Below are 24,044 nucleotides of genomic sequence, written 5' to 3'. Positions count from 1 at the left end.
GGCATGGTGGCGAGGTCCCAGGGTAGTTATGTAGAGTGGCACCACCTTGACCAGGCAAGACGTGTCAGGGAGACAGAGTGATGCTGATGTGATCACAAAAGGTCTATCTATGCACCTCTTCTTCAGAATCAAAGGCTCTGAGGGCACCAAAGTCTCTTGGCTTTGGTGATTTCCAAATTTCTATTTCCAGACCACAGAGAGCACATCTACCTGCTAATGGACCATGTTCTCTGGGAAACACAAGAATTTCAGGCTGTTGCAGGCTGTGGGGGCAAGCCCCTGGCCACACTGTCCCTCAAAGAAAGGGGATGTCTGGCCCTGGGACTCCAAACTGCCTCTCATCCTGGATTCCCCCAGAGTCAGCCTGACCTCACAAGCAAGCCTTCTCTGGGAGTTCCACTCAGAAACTGCTTGTCTAGACCCAGGTCAGACCTAGATTCCAGAATCAGGGCTCCAGAAGCCAGGCATAGTCTGGGAATGGGACAAGGAGCCTCAGGATAGTGGTCCTGGTCACATGTAGGCCAGCGTATGGGACACTAGAAGACTTGAGAAGGCAGCCAGCCTGCAGTAGTTCTCACTCAGAGGAAGACACAGATCCAGAGAGGGGTCCACAAGGGCTTTACTGAGCATGAAAGTCTGTAGGTGCAACTGGGAGCCCCGGCAGCCTGGTGGGGGCAGGGCAGGGAGCCTGTGTAAAGGCTTTGGCCTCAGCTCTTGATCCTAGCAAGTAGTTCAAGAATGTTATGACTGAGGAAGGCCAGGTGGTGCCTTTGGTCTGTACTTGCAATTCCTTCCATCTATGGCCCTCCTATCCAGCACGGTCGCTGACTGGGCACACTAGGGTAAGTGGACATGTCTGCAGGAAGCTGGAGGAGAATAGTTGAGAGGGCTCTGGACACCCAGGCCCTTCCAGCCACCTAGAGGGCTGAGGGGCTCCATGTCTCCATTCAGGAATGTCAGAGAATAGTAGCCAGCGGCTGGGAAGCTCGGCCTTCAGTCCTCGGCTCCTGGTTCACCCTGCCAGTCCCTCCTGCCCGGGTTCTGGCTCCCTTCCAAGCCCATCTCTTGACAAAGATCCCTGCGCCCTGGGTTGTGGCAGTGAATCTTCACAGCTCAGCAAGGCACGGATTTGTGAGCTCGGAGCTCCACCCTCTGGGTGGTTCCCATGCCAAGGGCTTTTTCCTCACCTCTTGGAGGTCAGCCAGCACTGCCAAGAACCTCTGGTACAACTAATAAAAGAAAGAGAAAGTACATACGTGTGTACACAGGGGCATAAGAAGGTGGGACACCTTCTCCCAGGCCAGGAGGAGGGAGGGAAATGGGACACATCCATGGGGCGAAGACAAGGAGCAAGTCCTGTGAAACATCCCAGAAGACCAGGTCCTTCCCCTGGCCCTGGGGAGGGTTAGGACCGGAAGTTTGGTCACTCTGCCCAGCTTAAGCAGCCACCCCCACCCCAGGAGTGTGGCAGCAACAAGCCCAGGTCTGAGCCAGGCTGCCTGTTTGTACCTGGCAGTGTGGGGGAGCAGCGAGGACCGCATCATTTAGGACAAGCCCAGACACCACTCTCAGCAGCTCAGAGCACTCAGCACCCCGTGTGAGAGTAACGAGCATGTGCTGAGGACACGCAGGTCAGTCACAGTCGCAGCATGTCACATGCTGATTCGTCCCACCCTCACGGCGCCCAGCAAGCGGCCTCTGACAGCCCTAGGGAGGCCGGCCGGCGGCTCTCAGACCAAGAGGCTCCTTACCCTTTCATGTGTCAGATCCAACTGATCCCTCAGAAGAGGGGACATTAGTTCAGCTTGATGGTTCCTTTGGGATCCCCAAAATACACTGGGGATCAAAAAACCCTCAGATATTGTTAATAGAATAAAATTCTATGTAATAATAATAATGCCTAAAATTTCTTCATTATTTAGGATATACAAGTTAATTTAATCTAAATTGTTTCTTTAAAAGACAAGTTTGTAAAATTTACTGTGTAATTAAAAATCACTAAATTTATTTTTAGTGTTGGGAAGGGAAATTGGAAATTCTCCTTCGCAATATTTTACTTACCACCAGCACCAAACCCATCAGATTAATGATGGAAAAGATAGAAATAGATTAATAAATTCAGAAGCCATGATTCAAAACAAGAAAGAATCAGAATCATAATTTTGATTTTGTTTAAGAATCAGAAACCCTGAGACAACCCTAAATAAGAGGACAAGTCGGAGCCTTAGCAGTATGGGGCGCCCTCCTTGCCGCGGCTGAACCATCCAGCCAAGGGCTACAGTGCAGCCTCAAGGCCCTCACACAACCACCCCTTCCACCCCTTCCACCTCTTCCACCTCCTCCCCTAGCCCCACACTGCCACCTGGAGGCCACCATTACCAACTGCATGGCCAATGACGAGCAGGCCATCACAGCCGAGAGCTTGTAGAGAAGAATGCTCTCATAGATGAGATTACAACCAAGAATTACCAAATACATAAAGCAGGCAAAGTCTATGAAAGAGGGGCAACAAAGAACTTACCCCAAGGAAATAGTTCACAGAACATTCAGGAAAATGTTTAAAAATTCCTATGATAACACCATCTGAGGTAAAGGAGCGAAGCACATCAATGCAGTGAAAACAGGTAGTTTTGAAGATCCTGTTAGAGAACTTAAATTGAAAAATGTGATCGTCAAAAGTTAAGCAAAAATCCCCGACAGATGGATAAGGAGCAGACTGGATACAGAAAAAGAATGTATTCGTGAACTGGGAAGCATGCAAGGAAAATTCCCTAAGAACAAAGCACAAATGGAAAGACAGAATGTGTAAAAGGAAAGTTGAGGGATATAGAAACTCAATACAGAGACTGTGATATCTGTTTGAAAGGAATTTCAGAAAGAGAATGAAGAAGAGTAGTGTTTTGATAAAACTGGTAGACTATTTCTCAGAGCTTCAAAAAGATATGAGTCCAGAAATTGAAAGAGTTCACTGGTATTTTTTTTAAGGTCACACTTCAGAAAAATCTTAGGGAAATTTTTGCAACTTAAAGACAAAGAGGAAGCCATAGAAGTTAAAAGACAAATTACCTACAGTGGGATGAGAATTAGACCGACATCAGATTGTCCATCAGTGATATCGAATCAAGAAGGCATTAAAATCTGACTAAATGTAAGTTTAAGTCAAGAGTTTTATATTCATCCAGACTATTATTCATAAGTCAGGGCAAGAAAAGATAATTCCAGACATACAAGAAATCAGAAAGTTTACTACCCATAGACCCTCCTTTAAATACCTGTTCAGCTTTGAAATCAACAGAAATAAAAATAAACCCAAAAGGAAGAAAGGAGTTATAAGAAGCAATAATGAGCAAGTAAATCAGTAAAATATATTGTAAAGTTGAAATAAATATTTCTACTTTAAAGTTTCGTTTTTGTTTTAAGACTTATTTGTTTAGTTGAGAGAGAGAAGGGGAGAGAGAAAGTGCATGAGCAGGGGAAGGGGTAGAGGGAGAGAGGAAGCAGACTCCCCACTGAGTGCAGAGCCCAACTCAGGGCTCCCTCACAAAGCTCAGATCATGACCTGAGCCGAAACCAAGAGCCGGACACTTAACCAACTGAGCCATCCAGGTACCCCATCTATTTTGAAGTTTTTAAAACACTGGAAATAAAATTCAGGCAAGAGCCCCAAGGTAGTTTGTGGAAGGTCTGGGTGGTTGGGAAGCCAGATGTAGGGCAGAAACTAGAAAATGTGTTAGCATGCACAGGTTCTTGTCTTATTTGGGGAGAGAAAATGGAGACTGACTGGCTTTTTAAAAATAAAAGTTTAAAAGCTTTATGAGAACCCCAAACTGGAAATAACCCAAATTTCCATCAGCAGGTGAATGGATAAGCAATCTGTGGTATATCCACAAAATCCCAACTTAGCAATAAGAAGAAACCAACCACTGGTACACACAACAGCATGGATAAATCTCAAAAGCACTATGTTGAGTGGGAGAAACCAGACCCAAAAGGGTACACACTATATAATTCCATTTATGTAAAACTCAGGAAAGGACAAAGCTGGTCTATAATGACAATAAGCAGATCAGTGGGCACTGGGACCAAGGGTGGGAGACTGATTGGGATGGAACCCAAGAGAACATTTTGGGTGATTGAAATGTTCCATATCTTGATTGTGGTGATGGTTACATGTGTATGTAAACTTGCTAAGATTCGTTGAACTGTGCACTTAATCTTTTTTTTAAAGATTTATTTATTTGAGAGAGAGAGCACATGCACACAAGTGGGGGGGGGGGACAGAGGGGGAGAGAAAGGGAAGAGGGAAAGAATCTTAAGCAGACTCCCGCTGAGCATGGAGCCTGACACGGGGTTCGATCTCATGACCCTGAGATCATGACCCAAGCCGAAATCAAGAGTCAGTCACCCTACTGACTGAGCCACCCAGGTGCCCCAAACTGTACCCTTAATCTTAAACATTTACTGTATACTTAGAACGGGCACATTATGTTATTTATAAAATACACTTCAATAAAATTGACAAGGGAAACCATCAGCATTCTAGAAATAGAAAGTAGAACTTTCATACTAGCAGAGGGGGATAGTGGAAGAAAGAGAATTAAATCAGAAAGCAAGAAACAGGAGGCTTAGGTGGTACCTGCCTGAACCAGAGATCAAGGGGTACCTGGGCCTTATTGTAGAGCCCTCAGCCCAGGTCCAGAGGACTGAGTGGGGGTGGCTAGAACAGGGCATATGGCCTGCAGGAGACCGAGAAGACCCAGCTTAGACATCTGTACTGTTTAAACTCCCCAGGTGATTCGACTGTGTGGCTACATTACGGAGTAGAGCACTACTCTGAGAGGCACAGAAGTCTTGCAAACCACCAGCTAAGCAGCCAGAGCCTGTCTCCAAAGCAATTGCCCCACTCCCTTCTGCCACCTATTCACCCCCTCCCCACCCGATTGCCCCTCTGCCTTACTCATATTTTCCTCCCTCTATCTTTCTCTGACTTTTCCCCCAACCTTGCCTCCTTTTATCACTTACTTTTCCAAAGCTTGCCACCTAGCGTTAGCAACTAGACTTTTAGAAATTCTCATTAAATGGCCTTCTATTACATATATATTTCTTCAAAACCAAAGTCTGACTAAAGTAAAAAAAAAATTTTTAAGATTTATTTACTTATTTTAGAGAGAGAGTGCGCATGTGGGAGAGTGGGGGGGAGGGGCAGAGGGAGAGGGACAATCTCCAGCAGACTGCCCAATGAGTGCAGAGCCCAACGTAGGGCTTGATCCCACAACCCCAAGATCATGACCTAAGCCAAAACCAAGAGTCAGACGCTCAACCAACTGAGCCATCCAGGCGCCCCATAAGATAAAAGTTTTAAAATATATATGGGCTCCTACTTGCTTAATATTTCCTGTGCCTCACGTGGCCTAATAGAAAAAATTAATTCCCAACCCTGAACTCTGGTGACCAACCTCCCTGACTAGCAGGACAGCCCCAGTGTAGACCCCTCTCTCCTGCATGGGGAAGAGTCCTGGACTCCCTACCCTGTTCTGTGTTCCTGTGGATTTTCAACCACTATAGAGTGGGGACTGGGGGGGAAATGGAGGCATGCAGAGTAATGCAGGTAATCCTCCTTTCCTCCTCTCCAAGAATGACTCCATCTGAAGTGAGGGAGCTTTCATGTAAACTCTGAGCAAAAGAATGGAGTAGCAGTGAGGCAATTAGCTGCAGGGACTGAACTCTGGAGAGGGTGGGAGGGCACCTATGCCAACCCACCCCCTGCCAACACCGGAGGCCCCCTCCCGGTGCTGTGCCAGCCAATGAAAGAAGAAAACGCTTCTTTTTCTTCTGTCTCTCCTTTCCTTCCTTCTTCCTTCCTTTCTTCCTTTCCCTCCTTCCACCCCCACATCTGCCCTGCACCTCTTTCTTTTTTCTTCAGGAGACTCTTGTGAATGCCCAGAGATATATCTGAAGAAGCCAGGAGGCCTAGTATTTGAACCAGTGTCTGTTCTCACACACCTTGAGCTAAGATTGTGGGCCCAGGGCTGCCATGTGGTACAAGCCCACTGGGCAAGTTCATATCGTCACTTCATATGAATGGCACCTCCTGGAATTGTGTAGTATACAACGTGTGCAGCCATGCATGGCAGCCTTGCTGGCCACCCTTTTCTTCCTTTGCCTGATGAGGGGATCTGACAAGAAGGAATGACATCCTTGCTCCGGTGTTTCTGCCCAGCCTCAGAGTGAATCAAGCTCTGTTCCTGGGGCCAAATCCCTCCAACCTGGTCACCCTCGGGACCTTGAAACATGTTTCTGGCCATCTTGCGCCTGGGTTGGAAATGGGGCAGAAATGCAGTAGAAATAGCCTTAGATCCCTCCTCACCAAGGAGCAGGAGCCAAACTGGCCAGGTCATCCTTGACCCCCAACTCCTCCCTCTAGTTGGCTCCCAGATTCAATCCTGGTGATGGTTCCCCATTCCCTGGCTGAGCTCACCCCTGCACCTGCTGACCAGTTTCTTGGCTAGGGAGACCAGCCTCCCCTTTCTAGCTCTCCCACCCTTATCTCATTACATCTTCCCGAACCTAATCTGAGCCAAGGTGGCATTTCCTACACTTCTGTGTGAATCAAGGTACCTCCCAACTCTGTACAAGCCCATGTGCCTGCTTTAAACCTCCCTGGAGAGCAAACACCAGCCCCTGCACCCCGGGGTGGTGATCACAGAGTGAAACAGAGCTCTTGTTGTAGGCAGTTTTGCATATATGTGTGCATTTTTCTTGGGAGAGTGTCCATGGCTTTCATCAGCTTTTCAAAAAGGTCCACTTGGGTTAAGAACCACTGGAGGACAGCGGTGTACATCTTTACGTGGTTGGGGGTTAATGATCCGTCTCTTTAGAATGTAGGATCCCATTCATTTATTTGTCAAATATTTTTGGAGCATCTACTATCTGCTAGGCACGGCTCTAAACACTGAAGATATAGCAGCAAACAAAACAGACAGAAATCTCTACCCTCCAGGAGCCAGAGACAGACTGGGGCTATCTGAGGCATTAAAGACAGACTGACTGAAGATTCTAAGCAAAGATTCCTCCACGAAGATCTAAGAACTCTACAAAGTTCTAAATTATGAACTCTATGGGGGTCTTAATAAGTTACTGATGATGTCATCACAGCAGGGGTGATGACAGTGGCCATAGCGGGAGCTCAGGGGCCAGCCTGGGGCTACCCCAAAGGAAACCTCTCATTGCTGAGCCAAGACAGGGCTGGTGGTCTATGACGGGCAGCAATGGTGAGGAGAGAACCAAACTGGCCCCCCTCCCCATGCCAGCCCAAAGCACTGGGCCTTCTGAGGCCTGGCTCCTTCAGCCCTCCTGCTCATGTCCAGCTGGAGGCCTGGGGGTCCCAGGTCAGGCCAGGCTGGGGGCACAGGCTGGGATCTAACGACCTACCTCACAGCTGGGAGCCAGAATGAGGGTTTTCTTCCCAGAGTCAGGACGGGTGAGGCTTCCTCTAATAGGTGTCCCTGACTGAAAGAGCAATTGTGACTTTGGTCTAGAGAGGATGGAAGGGGAAGGCTGCAGCCCAAGAGAGCACTCTGGAGGAGAGGGCAGTAGAAGCAAGGGTTCAAGAGAGTATGGCATCCGGGCCACTGAAGGGCCCCAGGCAGCTCCACGCTGGGCGGGATGGAGGTAGGGAGAAGAAGCCTGCAGAATGCTTATGGCCTGAGGGCCCCCAGATCACACCTAGTCAGAGTGGATCTCCTCTCTACAGACGTAAAATCTGGCCATGCTAGAGATGCTCCTGCTATTCAGAGGATCCCATGTGGGTCAGGAGAGATGAAAGACAGGGGGAGAGAGGGGCAGATTGCCCAGATCATAGCATGTGTCTGTGAAAGGGGCAGGAACCCAGGCCTCTGAGTTCCCAGCCAGGCGCCCTCTACCACTGCCCATCCCTGGCCAACAGACAGGTGCTCGCCCACCCCACCCTCACTAGGAACACGCACACATTTGCAGGCACACACTTGCTGTGCTCCCCGATAAACAAACACACCCTCTAGACACACCCATTGAGCTTCCGGGAATGCCGAGCCTATTTGCAGGAGGTAGCAGCACATGAGGAGAGCGCGTGGCCCGAGTTTAAAGAGCAAAGCATCAGTAATTAACAGGGAGACATGAGCACACCCATCAGTGGGAGCCTCACCAGGATGGGGGGGTACCATCCCACAGCCTTCAGGAGGCTAAGCAGAGGATGGTGAGCAGTGAGGGGCACAGGGGAGGCCAGGGGCAAAGGAGAGTCAGCAGGCTGAAGGATGGAATTAGTAATCCAAACTGGCAGCCCAGGAGGCCCCCCTTTATTCATGATAGCACTGAGCACTGCATCCAGGAGCCTGGCCATTTGCAAAAGTGTAGATTAGATGGAGGAATCTGCTTTTGGCCTCAGCTTAAGGAGAGAAACCTGTGCCTCAGCTCTCACAGCTCCCAGTCTGGTGAGGGTCTGAAGACCTGGGCCCTCTAAGGTCCTTCTGGGTTTGGGGCAGGCCCTGGGGCTAGACTGTTGCCTGATCCCCTCTACACTCCAATGTAAAATGAGCACCGCTCACCTCTGCCCCCCTTCCCCAAGAGCCCCAGAGAGACATACTGCCCCATCATATCCCAGAAACACCTATGAGAAGGGCCCAGCCCCAAAGCCCAGCTGCCATTCTGCAGGAGCTTTCTGGGGCCTGGAGGACTTAAGCAGGTCCCTGTAACATGGGAAGCAGGAGCCCCTCAGCATCTACCACTCCTCCTCCCTCAAGCCCCGGTCTGGAGCCCACGGTGGCTACTCTCCCTCGCGGTCCTCCCCTCCAGCCTGGTCAGCTCCAGCCCTGTCCCCAGCCTGCCGCTGCTCCAGAGCCAGCCGTAGGGCGTGTCTCACGGTCTCCGCGTTGTTCAGAACATTGTATCGACTCAGAGCCACCAGCCGCTCAAACTCCTCAGGCTCATAGGTGAAGTTCATCATGCCATAGGGAGTGTCTGACCCGTTGACGACGAAGTCCCCGAAGGCCTTCTCCTCAGCTGTTTGTCGCTCCACACCTGTGGGTGGGAAGTGGAAAGAAGGCCCAGCTGGGGGCATTCCGAGGCTAGGAGCTGCCAGGCCAGAAGGCGCCCCCTCCGCCCCATTGCCCTAGGATATCTGGCTGGACCCACATTTCCTCTCTCTCGACCATCAGGATGAGCTGGGCCAGTGTGAACACTGAGGCCCCGGAAGCAGAGGGCAGCAGTGGCCAGCTCGGGCCCTCCGGGAGGCACGCTTCAGTACGCAGTCCCGGGAGTCCACTCTCGGCACAGCACCCCACCACCAGACCCCAGCCCAGGGCCTCCCCTCACCTGGGGCCAGGTGTGTGCGGAAGGTACGGTTGACAAGGGGGAAGTGTAGCACGATGGGTGAGCGGGCGTCCTCGGTCTTGGCGAACACGTAGCACTCGCGGGGCTCCTCCAAGTCCTCAGGGAGCACCTCAATCCTTGGGAAGGGGATGCCTCGGTCCAGGCAGTACTTCTCTGTCATCTGTAGGACCTGGGCGGGGAGGCCAGCTTCTGACCCTGCCTCCTACCACCTGTGCTCACACAGCCCCGCACCCCGCCGCCCCGCCCCCCCCACTAGCTGAGTGACTACAGGCAGGTGACATCGCCTTTCTGAGCCTGTTTCTTTACTTACAAAATAAAAACGGGAAAAATTCTAGTGGGGTGGTTGTGTAGATTAACAACAATCACCAGCGTTCTCATGGTCATTCCTCCCATAACCACCCCCTGCTTCCCTTCTCCTTCCTCCCTCTTAGGGGCTGATTTCAATGTCACCAGGTGGAGACAGCATGATTACAGAAGGTCAAATGGGAAGAGGCTTTATCCGTCATCTAATCTGAGGCTCTCCTTAGACCCAGGAGGATAAGGAGGAGGAGGAAGCCAGCAGCTCGACCAGAACCCTCATCCAGATGGTGGAACCTGTCCACTACCCCGCAGGGCTTGAGGGAGCTGCCACTGGAGATGCCCCAGGGGGAGCTGATGGTTCTGTTGTTACCCCAGTACCTAAGGGACAGCAGACCCAGACACAGGTGCAGACAGGAGCCAAGAAGGCTTTCAGAAACAGGCAGGGGCCAGAACAGGAGACTTCTCTTCACCAGGATGGAAGACTCCTGAGGATTATCTTTGGCCTCTTCTCCCGACTCCTGCTCCAACCCATAGCCTCAGCAATCCCCCTCCTCCAGCTGGGGAGACCAGTGCCACTAAAAGTCTTCATGAGGTACCCTCCTGCACATTAGAACGCAGGTCCTGCATGAAGGGCAATCTCCAAATGCCCAGCCAGGCTGCCTCAACAACCTCAATTCCTCCCCACCACACACCTTACCTCAAAAGGGGCCTCCAGGGAGTAGTCAAAGGACAAAATGAGGTCCACCGCTCTCTGGGGCAGCAGGTTCAGTGGGAATGGAGAGTTGATGGCAAAGCCCCCATCTACCAGGCACAGGCAGTCCCGCGTGGGAGTGAGCTGGTTGGGGAAGGCATCAGGGTGCGTAGCTGCAACAGGGACAGATGCTTGCTCTTCTCTTTGCATTGGGAACGCCCCTCTCTGTAGAGATCTCTCCTCCCCTGCTTCTGATGGCAACAGAGTCTCCACCCCAGCCCCTGGCCCTGCCTCCTAGCAGACATCCCAGTCCTTTGCCCTCAGCGCCCCCAGGGCAGCAGGAGTCCACAATCCAGCCCCCAGGGGAAAAGGCAGCGCAGGCCCCAGTGAGCCAGAGGTGCAGGCAGCAGGGGATCCCCACCCAGAGCAGCACCCACCTTTCCAGGCCATGAACTCCTGGCCAGCTACGTAGTCTTTGTGTAGGCAGAGGCCCCTGGTGAAATTAAAGTTCTCCGCGGAGGTAAAGCGGGAGGTGAATATGTCCAGCACAGCCTGGGAGAAGGGGCCCTGGGGGGTGAAGAGCCTGGTCTGCAGACGTGTGGGGCCATGCAGCTGGAGCTTCTGGCTGTCATCTAGATTGGGGTGGGAGGGTGAAAAGTAGAAGTGGGGCCCTCCTTTGTCCAGTGGCCCTTATGGCTCAGGGGAACCCCTTTATCTCCTCCCCACATTCGTCCCTCCTTTCCCCCCAGCTCCCAAGCCTCAGACTGCTGCTTCCCAGAACCTCTTTTAAATGACATTTTGTTTCAGGTTGCCTATATTTTGAAAGTTGCCTATGGCTTTGTATTTATTAAGTGCTCATTTATTTCCCCCTTTTGAAAATAAAGTTGTATATACAAAATTTCGTCCAGTAAACACCCACTGAGGAGTACTGCGTGCTGGGCACTGTGCCAGGCACAAGGGATGTGAAGGTGAATAGGGCCTGGCCCTGGGAGAGTCACATAAAGAGATCATAAATCATAACAATGCCTCGAGGTAAGGACAGTGATGGAGGGTTTGCACAGCGCTGCGGGACTTTGGTGGTAAGACCCTCTATCAGCCTGGAGGGATGGAGTAGAACAGAGAAGCCCCGTGACAAAATGATGTCTGACCTGAATCTTAGGAAATGAGCAGATGTTATCCAGGGAAGAAAAGTGGAAAAGGTATTCTGTGCATCAGGGAGCTCATGGGCCACTTATTAAAGAGCAGCCCCGAGGGGTATGGACAGACAGCCACCAGATGCACAGTGGTCCTGGGCTGAGTCGACATACTTGAACCCGAGCAGAGACTTCAAAGCTGTGGCCTTATCACAGAGCACTCACAACTCCCACTGGCTTTTTTTTTCAATATATTTTTTTAAAGATTGTTTTTATTTATTTGACAGAGAGAGAGCGAGAGAGGGAACACAAGCAGGGGGAGTGGGAGAGGGAGAAGCAGGCTTCCCGCGGACCAGGACCCTGGGATCATGACCCAAGCCTAAGGCAGACGCTTAACGACTGGGCACCCAGGCGCCCCTCCCACTGGCTGTTCTGACACGGCCTCCCCCGGCCCCCCAGGCACACTGTGTCCACAGGCCTCTGGAGACCCTAAGCTAGAAGTCATTTCCTCAGGACTTCCCTGAACCCAGCGGGACAGCCAAGGTCTGCACCATCCCTTCCCTCGTCCTTCATGCCTCAGCCAGGGCCCTGAAGAGAGGGCTGTGGGGAGGTCAGGGTGTCTACCCTCACCTGTGATGTTTACTTTCCCTCTGTGCCCGTCCAAGAAGCTGAGGCCCGAGCCCGCAGTCTTCAGGAAGATCTCCTCCACGCTGGCTGCAAAGGCACTGCCCCACATACCTACGGGGAAAGGCAAGGCCCTGGGCCCTCACAACTGCCCCCATCTCAGGGCCCGGCCCCACCCCTGCCGCATCCCCAGCCCTCCAGCCCAGACTCACCCTGCAGGTAGCAGATCCGGGGCTCGGGCCAGGGCTGCAGCAGATGCCCCATGAAGAACTCAGAGCCAAAGAGCTCAGTGGGGACGTAAGCCCCATACTTGGGGAAGCCGACCTCGTGGGGGGTGAACTCGCACCACTCTGGGGGCCCAGAGTGAAGGGAATGTTACCCAGGGCCTTTCACCAGGACCCCAGGGTTTCCCCTCACACTCGAGTGCCTGAGCAGGAATCAGACTTGCCACGAGCAGGAGGCAGCAAGCCCACTGTGCGCCAAGGCTCCCGTCTGTTCGCTGCCAGCACTGGCCTCTCACACCCTCCTACCGACCACCGCCTCCACCTGCTTCCCGGGTCCCCACAGCCAGGCACCTGCGAAGTCTTCCCCGCTGATGTGGGTGAGGACATTGATGCTGGCGTAGATAGGGTAAGGGTTCTGGCCCTGGCTGACGGCCTCCTGCTGGTCAGACAGCCTGGCGGGGTTTTCCTGGCAGGCAGGAAGGGAGGCACTTGGCTTTTGGGGACCTCCCTTCGCCCACCCCCAGGGCGTGAGGCCCGATACCCTTCAGGGGACGGCTTGCCCACCAGAGACTGGGGCTGCCAAGGCCGGTGCTCTAGAAATAGCTCTCTAAGGGCCAGGCTTTCGGCTGCAGCCCAGGTAAGGCCACGGTGAGTTTTGTGCAATTCCAGGGGCATTGGGAACACTCTCCCCACTTCTTTCCTGTTTAAGAAAACATATTAGAGCCCAAGGGAGTCAGTGACCTTTTTTAAAGGAAAAACTGAAAAAAAAAAAAAAAATCCAGTTTACGTTCTTCAAAAAATAAATCATTCAAAAATATGGATTCTTTTCTTAGACATGAGAAATCACTTGTGATTTACATCCACACCCTGGTGGGCCAGGCCCCCAGGCCTGAGACCCTCACTCAGCTCTGACTCCTCTCATCTCCCAGCTTGTGCAGGGCCTGCAGCCCTAGGAGCAGGGGGCAGCTTGGCCGGTTGGTAGGAGACGCGTTCGGCCGAGGCTGCAAGTTGGAACCCTTGGAACACTTTCAAAACACACGAGTGTTAGAGCTCGAACCCAGACCAATCCCAATCAGTATCTCCAGAAGTGGGGCCCAGGCCTGGGTGTTTCTGAAAGGCAGTGCAGGTGATTCTTTTTTTTTTTTTTTAACGATTTTATTTATTTATTTGACAGAGACACAGCGAGAGAGGGAACACAAGCAGGGGAGTGGGAGAGGGAGAAGCAGGCCTCCCTCTGAGCAGGGAGTCCGATGAGGGGCTTGATCCCAAGACCCCGGGATCATGACCTGAGCCGAAGGCAGCCGTTTAACGACTGAGCCACCCAGGCTCCCTGGTGCAGGTGATTCTAATATGCAGACCGACCCGAGAACTGCAGACCCGCCTCTCCCTTCAGGGGTTAGGGCCCAGGAAAGAGGGAGCGAGGTCAGCCCACTCTTGTCCTCAGAGAGCTCAGACCTAAGGGATAGCTTTGCAAATATTCCATCTTAGCCTAGCCAGGAAGGCAGCATGTGCTGGTGAGTCAAGGGTGGAAAGGAGCCAGGTTTGTTTATTATGTGTTCTTCTCTTACCTCCTGGTAGAGGAAATACTCAATGAGGAGACCCCAGAGGTCGATGAGGGAAACACTGCGGCCACTGCCTTCCAGGCTCCCCAGTTCCTGGGCGTAGTACTGTAGGCGCTCCAGGGACATGGCCCCCATCTTACTGCTGCAGACCCGAGCCTGGGCATGTTCAATGGGGCCCTGCAAGGCCACCTGGGACCAGGCTGGGTCTCGGTAGAGGGTGGAGATGCACCTAGGCATAGAGAGCACTGGGGCAGTGGCGCAAGGAGCACAGCAAGGGGAGAGAGGGATGCGAGTGTCTGCACGTGCCCCACCTCTCCATCCCTTGTACCCACTGCCCTGCCCCACCCACTCAAGGAGGGCTGGGAACGCGGTGCCTTCCTGCCCCTCCGAACCCCCTTGGAGGCAGGATCCCCAGCACCCTCTCAGGGAATCCACCAGACCACCGGTCACACTCCTGCCCCTTGAGGGCTCTCCTTTACTCTGCCCCCTGCCCGCACCTCACGTACCAGGTAGACCCAGAGACCCCACTCAGGTAGGTCACGGTGTCCAGGAGGCCGAGTTCCTGCAGCCCTGCCAGGCTGCCGTACAGGGAAGACATTGCTCGGGTCCCACCTCCCGAACCCAGCACAGCCACCACAGGCACCTGAGCGCAACGATATCACAACAACACTGACCACCACTGTCATTTAGGTACTATTGCTTACAGTGTCAGACCCTGGTCTAAGAGCCTTATACGTCTATCTCATTGAATCCTCACAGCAACCCATGGGATCCCCATTTTACAGAGTAGGAAACTGAGGCACAGGAAGGTTGGATAACGTGCCCACAGTCTTACAGGTGGTAAGTGACGGGCTGTGAAACCAAAGCGGTATGACTTTGGAGATGGCTCTTAATCATTGCACCAGGAAAGAGAGTAACTGGAAGGTAGACTGGATTTCACCCAAATCCGTTAGAGCAGGGTTTCTCAGTCTTGGCAGTAATGATCATTTGGGACTGGGCAATTCTTTGTCACGAGGGGCTGTCCTGTATGTTGTAGGATGCTTAGCAGCATTCCCGGCCTTTACCCACTAGATTCTAGTAGCATCCCTCTCCCCTGCCCTAGTGGTGGCCATAAAGCATGTCTCTAGACAGTGACAAGCGTCCAGTCAAGAAGCACTGGGCTAAAGTGGCAAAGACCGCCAAGCAGCCTGGACCTGCCCCAGACATGAGAGGCACCCAGATGTCTCTTCAGGATCAGAGGTGCCTGGTGGGATCCGACTAGAAGCTTTTTGGCTGCTCAGCTTTTCCATGAGGCTTTGGCTCATTCTGCCCCCGGACTTTTGGTTCCCTTCCCTGCCCTCCTTTCTTCTGTCTTGAAAGAAATGCTCCCTAGCCAGCACTCAGCAAGGGCACTGTCCCTCCGGAGGGCTGGAGGACACAGAGCTCCCCAAAAGCCAGGTCTGTGCCTTCTCTGTCCTCACCCTACAGAGTGGAGAGCTGGCACAGGGCAGGCAAGACCAAAGAACGGTCTGGGCTTGCTCACCTTGTCAGTGCCGGGAACTGGCTCCAACTCCCGAGCACACTTGCAGCGAGGAGGAAGCCACCAACTTGTTCCTGATTTACCATAGCTCTCTCCCTTGGTACCGCCTTCCCGCCTGCCTCCCGGCCACAGGCTCCCATGGACCCTCCACTTCCAAACCCCTTTGTCCACGGTTATGGACCGAATTGTGCCCCGCCCCTGCAAATGCCTATGTCGAAGCCCCAGTGTGACTACATTTGTAGAAAGGGCCTATAAGGCCATTATATAGGTTATGTAAGGTCACAACAGTGGGACTTTTATCTAATGGTACTGGAGTCCTTGTAAGAAGAGGAAGAGAGAAATTGCCCTTTACCCTCTGTACCTGCTCAGAGGAAGGGCTATGTGAGGACACAGCAAGAAGGTGGCTGTCTGCACATCAGGAAGAGAAGCCTCACCAGAAACCAACCCTGATGGCATCTTAATCTTGAACTTTCAGCCTCCAGGGGAGAAAATAAATGTTTGTTGTCTAAGCCGCCCAGTCTGTGGTGTTCTGTTACGGCAGCCCGAGGGGACTAATACACCTCGCTTGGCCAGGGCTGCTCGTCCCTCATTACACACAGGGTCCTGATTCTCCTAATTTTGCCTACGGCTCAGGCTACCAAGCCTGCCCCTTCCTCCTCTGTTCCCTGCCCTTCCTCAAGGCTTCCTGTCGCCTCTTGGCCACACGGTCCTCTCAAGGGGAGAGGGTGGATGTGACCCTGGTGACCCTGGGGGCCACCTCCTCCATTTCATACCTGGCTACTGTCAGGAGCCTGGCTCAATCCCAGCACCCGCTGTAGGGCCTTGGACACGATCTGCTTCCTCTTGTCCAGAAACTCCTGTTCCCCGTCACACAGGCCAAAGCCAAGGCGCAGGTCAAGGTCTCCAGAGCTGCCTCAGATGGGGGTGGGGGTGGGGTACTGGGCAACCGTTCACTGGTGGAGAGCCTCGGACCCAGCCCATTTTTCACAGTAGCAGACCCACATCCCGTGGAACCCCTTAGAAAGACCTCACCGGAACCAGACATGCCCTCTACCACCCAGGCTGAGTCGAGGCAGCAGAAGAACCCCTACCTTCCAGCCTAGCCCAAGAGCCTTCCTCCTGAAGTCAGCCTTCCTCACCTCATTTCTGCCTTCATACTCAGAACCACCTCCTGGTCCTGAAAGAGACAAGAGCCCCATCCCTGAGTGTCCTGAGTGGGATTCTCCCACCTGCAGCCCCTGTTGCTCTGGTGGCTCTGGCCCCGATGTGAGCATCATGACTGAAGTCCAGGCTGGCCTGATCTTGACCCCCTTCCTCTCAGGCCCCTTGACCTTCCTCGCAGGCCCCTCCCCAGCCCCCTTTTGAGAGCAGGCAGGGGTCCCTCAGGCACCCAGAGAGAGCCTTACCTCCCCCAGGTCCACAAAATGCCTTTCCTCCTGGCCTAAGGCCAAAGAAGAGAGCAGGATGCCCCCGTCACCCAGCTTGCTGGTCTGGGTCTCTAGCTCAGCACCTGGGTCACCCTGCAGAGAAGAAAACACCCTTCATGACCCTTCATGGTGAAGGAAAACGTGCCTCCATGGTGGCCCTGGGACGCCCCTCTCGGCTGGACTGATTCTCTCATCCATGCCTTCCCAGACTATGGGCTCACTCACCTGCAGGACTGTGAGCTTCTCCCCCAGGTCCACATCCAGCCTGGAGCTGATCACTGGATTCACGTGAAAGGTGAAGGTGGCTGGCAGGCCTCCCTCTTTGGGGGGTTGCAGGGGCAAGAACTGTGGCTTCTCGTAGGCCCCAGGCACTGTCAGCTGAATCTGCCTAGAGCCTGGGAAAGAGGGCCCAGGTGAGGACCTAGGTGAGGGGGTGAGAATGGGGGGGATGGGTGGCACATGATGGTAGCACCCTGAACAGCAACTCCCCTTTCTTTCCCCTTAGAAATGCCAACTCATCGCTCCGCTCACTCTCTGGCTCTGTGCCCCATAGCAAAGACACCATGAAGGACCTTGGGGTCCTTTAACCTGCCCTGGTCAGAACTGGGACCCTGGGGGGGAGTGGGAACCACACAGTGCCTAGGGAAGGGGGAAGGGCAGGGAGGGAGAGGGCTCCTTGCCCAGACTTTATGGGGCTGATGATTTTGAGATTATTATATTAAGTATATAAAATATAATTCTATAATAATTATAATGTTATAATTATCACACATTATTATATTAATTAGCAGTCTTCAACTGATAGTTGCCCCATCTCTTGCCTCCGCTCAAGCTCTGGGTTCACCACTTTGGGGAAGGTTTGTAGCCAGGGAGAAAACAAATAGGCAGCAAGTTGTCCTGTCCTTTATTTCCAAAGTGTACGACCTTGCAAGAAGAGAGGGTGTGCAGAGGAGGTGAGAGGAAGAAGTGGGTGGGTAGAGACTTGGAGAAGCAGGGAGAACCAGCCCAGGCTGGAAGGAGGCGAAGAGGGAGGCCTGTGGGCTCACCCTGTTCCAAGTAGCTTTCTGGGGAGGAGGCAAAACCCCCAAGAGAAATGTGCATGACACTCAGACAGAGGGGACTCCAGACCTTAAACATGACTTGGGAGCAACAGATACCCAGAGAGTCCAGGATGACAGATGCTTCGGGAACAGAGGTCCACATGGAATCTCTCCCCCAACACACCCTCTTTGGCACTAAATGAGACCTGGAGACGTGACATGACCCCAGATGGGTAGGGATTAGAGAAAATAAGGAAACAGTGGTTTATGGCTGGAGATTGCTATGTGCTATTCCGAGGCAGAGACAATAGGATCTGTGATGGAGAGAGCAGACAGGCCCCCAAGTGCCACCGACCTGGGTCTGGTCCTGGCTCTCCCACTTTCAGGCTGTGGGACCTCAAGTGAGTTTCTTGTTTGAGCCACGGTTTCGTAAGTTAAGAGGATAATAGTTGTACTTTACGGGGTTGTTATGAGAATTAAAGATAAAAGATGTGAAATGCTGAGCACAGTGCCTGGCTCACAGTGAGTGCCAGAACGTTCCATGGACTCATCCTGTGGGCTCAGACTCTCAGCGTCAGAGGGGACCTGAGCTGTCCCACAGCTTCTGCTCTGCTCCAGCATCTGGAACCCCCATCCCCATCCTGAGTGGCTGCCCCCTATGGCACACTTCATCAGTGGCCCTAGTCCTTCGCTCCTGGAATTCCCATACTTTGCCGTGTGACTTCAGTTCCACCCGCTGAGAGGCCAGCTGGATTGCCGGCCCTCCAACTTTAGGGTCAGCCTTGGGATGTGTCTTGGCTAGCAAAATGTCAGTTAGTGGCTGTGATGTGACCAAAGGCTTGAAAACCACCTGCTCATTTTGGCTCGCTCTTCAGACCACGACTGGCCCGCGGGCCACAGAGGTGGATGAGGGACCTATGGCACAAAGCCAGGTCCCTCCTGCCAAGCCCAGCCTAGATCAGCCAAGCATCAGCTGACCATCCGACACGTGAACTAAATAAATGCTCCCTGTTGTCTGCCCCTGAGACTCAGGGTTGCTTTTTGCAGAGCAGTGGTTGGACTGATAAAACTCTATGCTTGAACACTTCCAGGGACAGGAAATGCACTACCTTCAGAGGCAATCCATTCCATCCTTGGTCCGCTTTGAGTGGTGAAACATTTAAGAACTGCCTGCCTTGGACCCACCTTCTAGAAATCAGCAGCCCCCAACCCCCAGGAGAGAAGGCAAGACCCAAGGCCATGGGCCAGACTCACCATACTCTCGATGTGGGGCTGTGCCATCTTCCCCGAGGGTGCCCTGGATTCTCAGACAGGGGTGAGCCTGAGGAAAGCAGAGGCCGCTGGGAGCCAACAGTTCACGGGGCCCTCCCTGCACAGGGCCCAGACCAGGGCAGAAGGAGGGGTATCTGGGGTGGGGCCCACATAGCAACTTTGCCAGGGCCTGTGCCTTGTGGGTAGGAGTCTTCTTTAGCAGCACCCCTCCCAGGACTCAGAAGAAGTGGCCCTGGTGGGAAAGGGGAAGGAGGAGAGGGTCTCTGATAGCCATGTCTTCAGCAGTCCCAGCAGCTAGGGGCCCCAGTGCACAGGGGAGGAAGGAGGGCTTCTGAGCTGGCCACTCTGACTTGAAGAAGCTTCTTGCCCTGACCCCTGGAGATGGCTCCCTAGCACATTTCCCCTCTCAGGAGGGTTCGAGTGTCCTTCAGAGGCAAGGGGGCATGGTAGGCTCAATCATGGACTCCCAGTCCTGGACAGCCCCAAGCTTGCCTTCCCTACTCACCACCAGGACCCCATTGGTGATGACTTCAGATGCGGGCACCTGGCTGCAAAAGATGATGGGCTCATGGGACATCTGGCTCCCTTCGAGAGAGCTGTTACTCTAATAATGTGACTAAAGCAGCTGGAAGAGCCTGGGGAGCATGGCCAGGTTTGGGTAGGAGTGGGCCTGTCGCCAACACTCAAATGGGTGTCTGGACTAGGACCTTCCCTCTCAGGCCAGGTCAGGGCAGAACCTGGTGACTGACAGCCGGAGCTGTCCATGATTCTTGGCGTAAATGAGAGGGCATGGGCACCACCTGGACTCACCTCTTCTCGAGAACAAATTCCACCTGCAGCTCCTGTAAGTCCTACATGAATGAAGCAAGGAAGAGTTCATTTTCAAAGAGCTCGGAAAGCATCAGAGACCATCCCTGCCCCCTACCCTGCTCAGCTCCAGGGACTAGAAGAGGTGACTGTTGTCGTGGCTTCTCGTGGGCACAAGAGGGGGAGCATCTTCATGAGGAGCTTCATGCATTCAAGACTGTCTGCCAGGCCCTGTTCCTGACACTGAGAGTTTGGTGGTCGCCAAGCCAGACAAAGTGCTCTGCCCTCAAGGAGCTCACATTTTGGCTCCACTCAGGGAAGACATATTTGAGGGGAAACCTTTGTAGGGTCAGTGGTGTAGGATAGAGGAGGGTCTGTCTTGGAGGCCTGGCCTGTGCTGACCTCAGTGCCCTGTGCCAGACTTCCTCTCCTTGAGTTCAGTTCATTGCTGGCACAGGTGGGGTGGCTCACCTGGTGGTTGAGTAGGAAGGTGTGTCTGTAGGGTTGGCCAGGCTTGAGGCTCCTCAGGTCAAACAGTAGCAGGGAGAGCTGGTCACTGTCCAAGATATCCTTATCATAGAGGGTGAGCTCCAGAACATTCTGGGAATGGCAGGTGAGAGATGGGAGCCTGAGGCAGGGCAGGAGGGCAGACAGCCCTCTCCCTCCACTGCCCGGGCCCTTTGCTGGCCCTCACTTTCACAGCACCGTGGACCTGGTAGTGGAAGGTCTCGTTCCACTTGGGGTCACTGCAGTTGGCCACCATCCTTGTCCGGGTGGGGCTGGAGGACGCAGTGGGCAGGCACAGCTGCACGTAGCAATCGGCTTTGGACACTGCAGGTGGGATGGGGGAGGGGTTTTCATCGTCTAGCTCTTATTGTTGGAAAGGTTCCCCGGAGAAGGCTGGGGCAGGAGGGGAAGGAGCTGAGGGAGGGACAAGGAGATGTGGGGAGAGCCAATGTCCTTAACTCCATCTGGACTGGTTACACCTCCCTTTCAACTGAAGCCTGTAGTGGCCAGTTGAAAAGACCACATGGCCGCACAGACCGTTGAGTAATCCCCTGAAAGGACCTGATTCGGGCAATGACGTCCCCTTCCATGGTGACCATTGGTGTGGAAAGTGGCTGGAGAACAGATGCTGATTTCTGGCAACAGCGGGCCTCAGCTCAGTCAGGATGGTACTGCCCCACTTGCTAGACTCAAGGAGGAGTCCGAGGTCTGCACAGGCCCCCCCTCCAGCCCCTGCCTGCCTGCCCCGGAGCTCCCTCACTGGGGAGGACTCCCTCCACAGTCAGCACTACCCCTCTGCTCCACACCAAACACACACACACACACACACACACACAACTTCAAGCCAGTTCCTGCTGAACTCTGGGGAGGCTCCAGGGAAAGGAAGGGGAGAAAGGGTGGAAATGGGGGTCACTCACGCAGATCTGTGCCCTGGATATTTCTGGCCCTCAGCACCTTCACCTGGAGGTCATAGTATGGGTGGGTTTCCTGCTGAAACAATAGGACTCTGGAACTCAGTTCTGGGAAGCTGGGTGGGGGGCCTGATCTGCCCCCTGTGGTGGTGCCCAGCTCAGGCTTCCCTCGTCCCCTCACAGAGCAGCAGCCTGGCCCAGGGTCACTGAAGTTGCTGTGCCTGGGACCTGAGAGGCCTTGGGGCACTGGGACACTCGGAGTTCAGCATGTCGGTGATGAGCCTGGACTTTGGAGTCAAGTCATGCTGGGTTCAAATCTAAGCTCCACCATGGACTAGCTGAATGGCCTTGGGCAAATTACTTGATTTCCTCATGCCTCATTTTCCCCACCTATAAACAGGGGTTTACAATCCCATAGGGTTGTGGTGATTTTTAAATGAGAAGTTCTATAAAGTGGCTGGTATTAGTGCTTCGTATATGTAGCCATTGTTACTAATTACGGATGTGATGCACCACAGATGGGCAGCTCCCCTCACCTCTGTACTGCTGCTAAGAGCTTGGGAGCCTAAGTGAGAGCTGGAGGAATGCACCCCGGAGATTAAAGATCAGAAGAGAAAGCCGTGACCGACCCCACCCGCCAGCTCACTGACGAAGGCCACACCCCCAGGAGGCTGCAGGTGAAGGGAAACCAGGTGTCACCCAGCTTGTTCTGGTCCGATGAGTCCCTAAGGAGACATCCTGGGCCCAAGAGAGGTAACAACAGACTGCACTCTCCTGGGAGTGAGGCCATCCCCTCAAAAGCCCAGCAAGCACCTTCCTCCTTACCCCCTGGGGCACTCTACGGCCAAGCTGGGGCATCCTGGGCAAAGCCAACAGCTGCAAGTATCATGGGGGCGGGGAGGGGGATTATTTCCAAAAGCCAAGGTCTTGGCCAACCTCTTTAATTTAAGCTCCACCAGGTTGGCTAGAGCAAACTGGTCCCAGCCCAGATCAGAACCCAATCCCGGGCTGGCCTGTCTTCACAGGGCCCTGTGCTCCCAAGGCTCCTGCAGTCCACACTTCCCAGGGAAGACCAGGTACTTTACCCGCCAGTGCCTCCACTGAGGTCCCCTCTTCTCTCTCTTATGCAGCAGCACTGCCCCCAGGAGGGGCAGCCCCTTGCCTGCCAGCCACCTTGGCCAGAGTACCCAGTGCATGGCCAGGCAGCACGGTTCTCGGCTGGAAGCCTGCTTTCCAGAGCCACCCTGCTCTCCTCTGGCTCCACTCACTGCTAGCTCAGGTCTGACAGGAAATGTTGAGGGTGGAGCTGGCCACTCCTGAGGACTCAGGGTTGGGTGGCCTGCTGGGGCTGGAGGTGGGGTTTGATGTGCTCCAGGAAGTGACTGGAGTCCAATTCCCTTACGCAGGAGACACTTCAGTCCCTTTCCAAGAGAATGAGGAACTGGTATTCTGGTTCCCAAAACACGGCCCCTGGTTATCATGGGGCTGCTTATGGAAATAGATACCTGAGCCTCACCGCCTAGATGATTTGATTTCGTGGGTGTGGGTAGAACCCAGGTGTTCCTATTTCCAACAAGCCTTCTAGAAAATGCTGACACAGCAGGTGCTGGGGATGGAAGGCAGGAAGTGCTGCACCGGCCTCGTCTCCTCCAGCTAGAAAAAAGTCCTAAAACCGTCTGCCCTTCAAGTCCCACCTTGCCCACAGCTCTTAAGCAGAAACATGAAAATCTCTGGAGCCAAATGTGTTTCCCATCTCTTGTGACATCCCTCATTTATTCATCAAACACTGACAGTCTGCTGTGTACCAGACTTACACTAGGCCTTGCAACCAAAGGTGAGGAGGATCCATCCGTATCCTGAGGAAATTCACGGCATCCTGATGGCTATGTGGCTTTTGCCCGAGGCCCTCTTCCTGGATCGGTGGATATACCTGGATGGTCCAGGTAAACAGGTAGGGATATCATCAGGTGGTATCAGTACCAGTACGGACAGCTAAAAAGCAGGCCTGCCTATCCTTAAGCTCCTGGAGATAAGGCTTTAAAGAGTCCTCTTTTAGGGCGCCTGGGTGGCTCAGTTGGTTAAGCGACTGCCTTCGGCTCAGGTCATGATCCTGGAGTCCCTGGATCGAGTCCTGCATCGGGCTCCCTGCTTGGCAGGGAGTCTGCTTCTCCCTCTGACCCTCCCCCCTCTCATGTGCTCTCTCTCATTCTCTCTCTCAAATAAATAAATAAAATCTTTAAAAAAAATAATAAAGAGTCCTCTTTTGATCATCGTAAGCCTTAGGCTACAGATGGTACGTGACCATCTGTGGACCACAGCCGTCTGGATGACAGAGAAAGGCAGTTTCCTGAAGAAAGGATCTCTGGGGCAGTGACCTGTTGGGAGATAATTTCTGTTCGTTAACCGAAATTTAGTCATCTCCACTTTCCTCCCCCAGGCCTGAGGTGGAGATTGAAGAAAAACAACATCCAAAAAAGAGGTAATTCAACTCCAAAATGAACCCTGTAGTCGTTTAGACCAGAACCTCCTAGAAAAGAAGGGGATGACTGCATTGGCCAGGCCCCAAGGGGAGGGCCCATTTCTGCTTAATTTGGAACAGAGAGCCAAGACCTGTGCTGGGGTCTCAGAGATTGCCAGAGTACCCCCCTGCTGGTGGTTTCT

General features: G+C 53.3%; 1 protein-coding gene across 1 annotated transcript; it reads right to left on the bottom strand.

Annotated features, from left to right (window-relative positions):
• Positions 1-4,961: 4,961 nt before the first annotated feature.
• PLA2G4F (phospholipase A2 group IVF) lies at positions 4,962-23,580 on the bottom strand. Its single transcript, XM_045901747.2, has 20 exons — positions 22,469-23,580; positions 21,390-21,462; positions 20,660-20,796; positions 20,437-20,565; positions 19,969-20,009; positions 19,664-19,706; positions 19,141-19,207; positions 17,072-17,241; positions 16,826-16,939; positions 16,559-16,596; positions 16,193-16,328; positions 14,407-14,543; positions 13,907-14,129; positions 12,690-12,804; positions 12,327-12,464; positions 12,121-12,228; positions 10,795-10,989; positions 10,364-10,530; positions 9,349-9,535; positions 4,962-9,054 (listed from the first exon to the last, which is right to left on the bottom strand). The coding sequence occupies exons 1-20, from the start codon at positions 23,153-23,155 to the stop codon at positions 8,801-8,803; spliced, it is 3,159 nt and encodes a 1,052-aa protein (XP_045757703.2). The 5' UTR covers positions 23,156-23,580; the 3' UTR covers positions 4,962-8,800.
• Between the last annotated feature and the right edge of the window lie 464 nt (positions 23,581-24,044).

The sequence above is a fragment of the Mirounga angustirostris genome, unplaced genomic scaffold (assembly GCF_029215605.1).
Source record: "Mirounga angustirostris isolate CCGP_5_RB_7025 unplaced genomic scaffold, mMirAng1.0.hap1 SCAF_9, whole genome shotgun sequence".
Classification (NCBI taxonomy): Eukaryota; Metazoa; Chordata; class Mammalia; order Carnivora; family Phocidae; genus Mirounga; species Mirounga angustirostris.
The sequence above is the reverse complement of the archived record's forward strand: the minus strand, read 5'-3'. Positions and strand labels throughout refer to the sequence as shown.

What these genes read in the sequence shown, in the direction of transcription:
- PLA2G4F (XM_045901747.2), bottom strand. Translation starts at nt 23,155, where the DNA reads ATGAGGGATGTCACAAGAGATGGGAAACACATTTGGCTCCAGAGATTT. An exon ending in CAGCGGGGAAGACTTCGCAG is followed by an intron (nt 12,465 to 12,689) that starts GTGCCTGGCTGT and finishes CTGGGCCCCCAG; the next exon opens with AGTGGTGCGAGTTCACCCCC. An exon ending in CCGCACACACCTGGCCCCAG is followed by an intron (nt 9,055 to 9,348) that starts GTGAGGGGAGGC and finishes TCCCACCCACAG; the next exon opens with GTGTGGAGCGACAAACAGCT.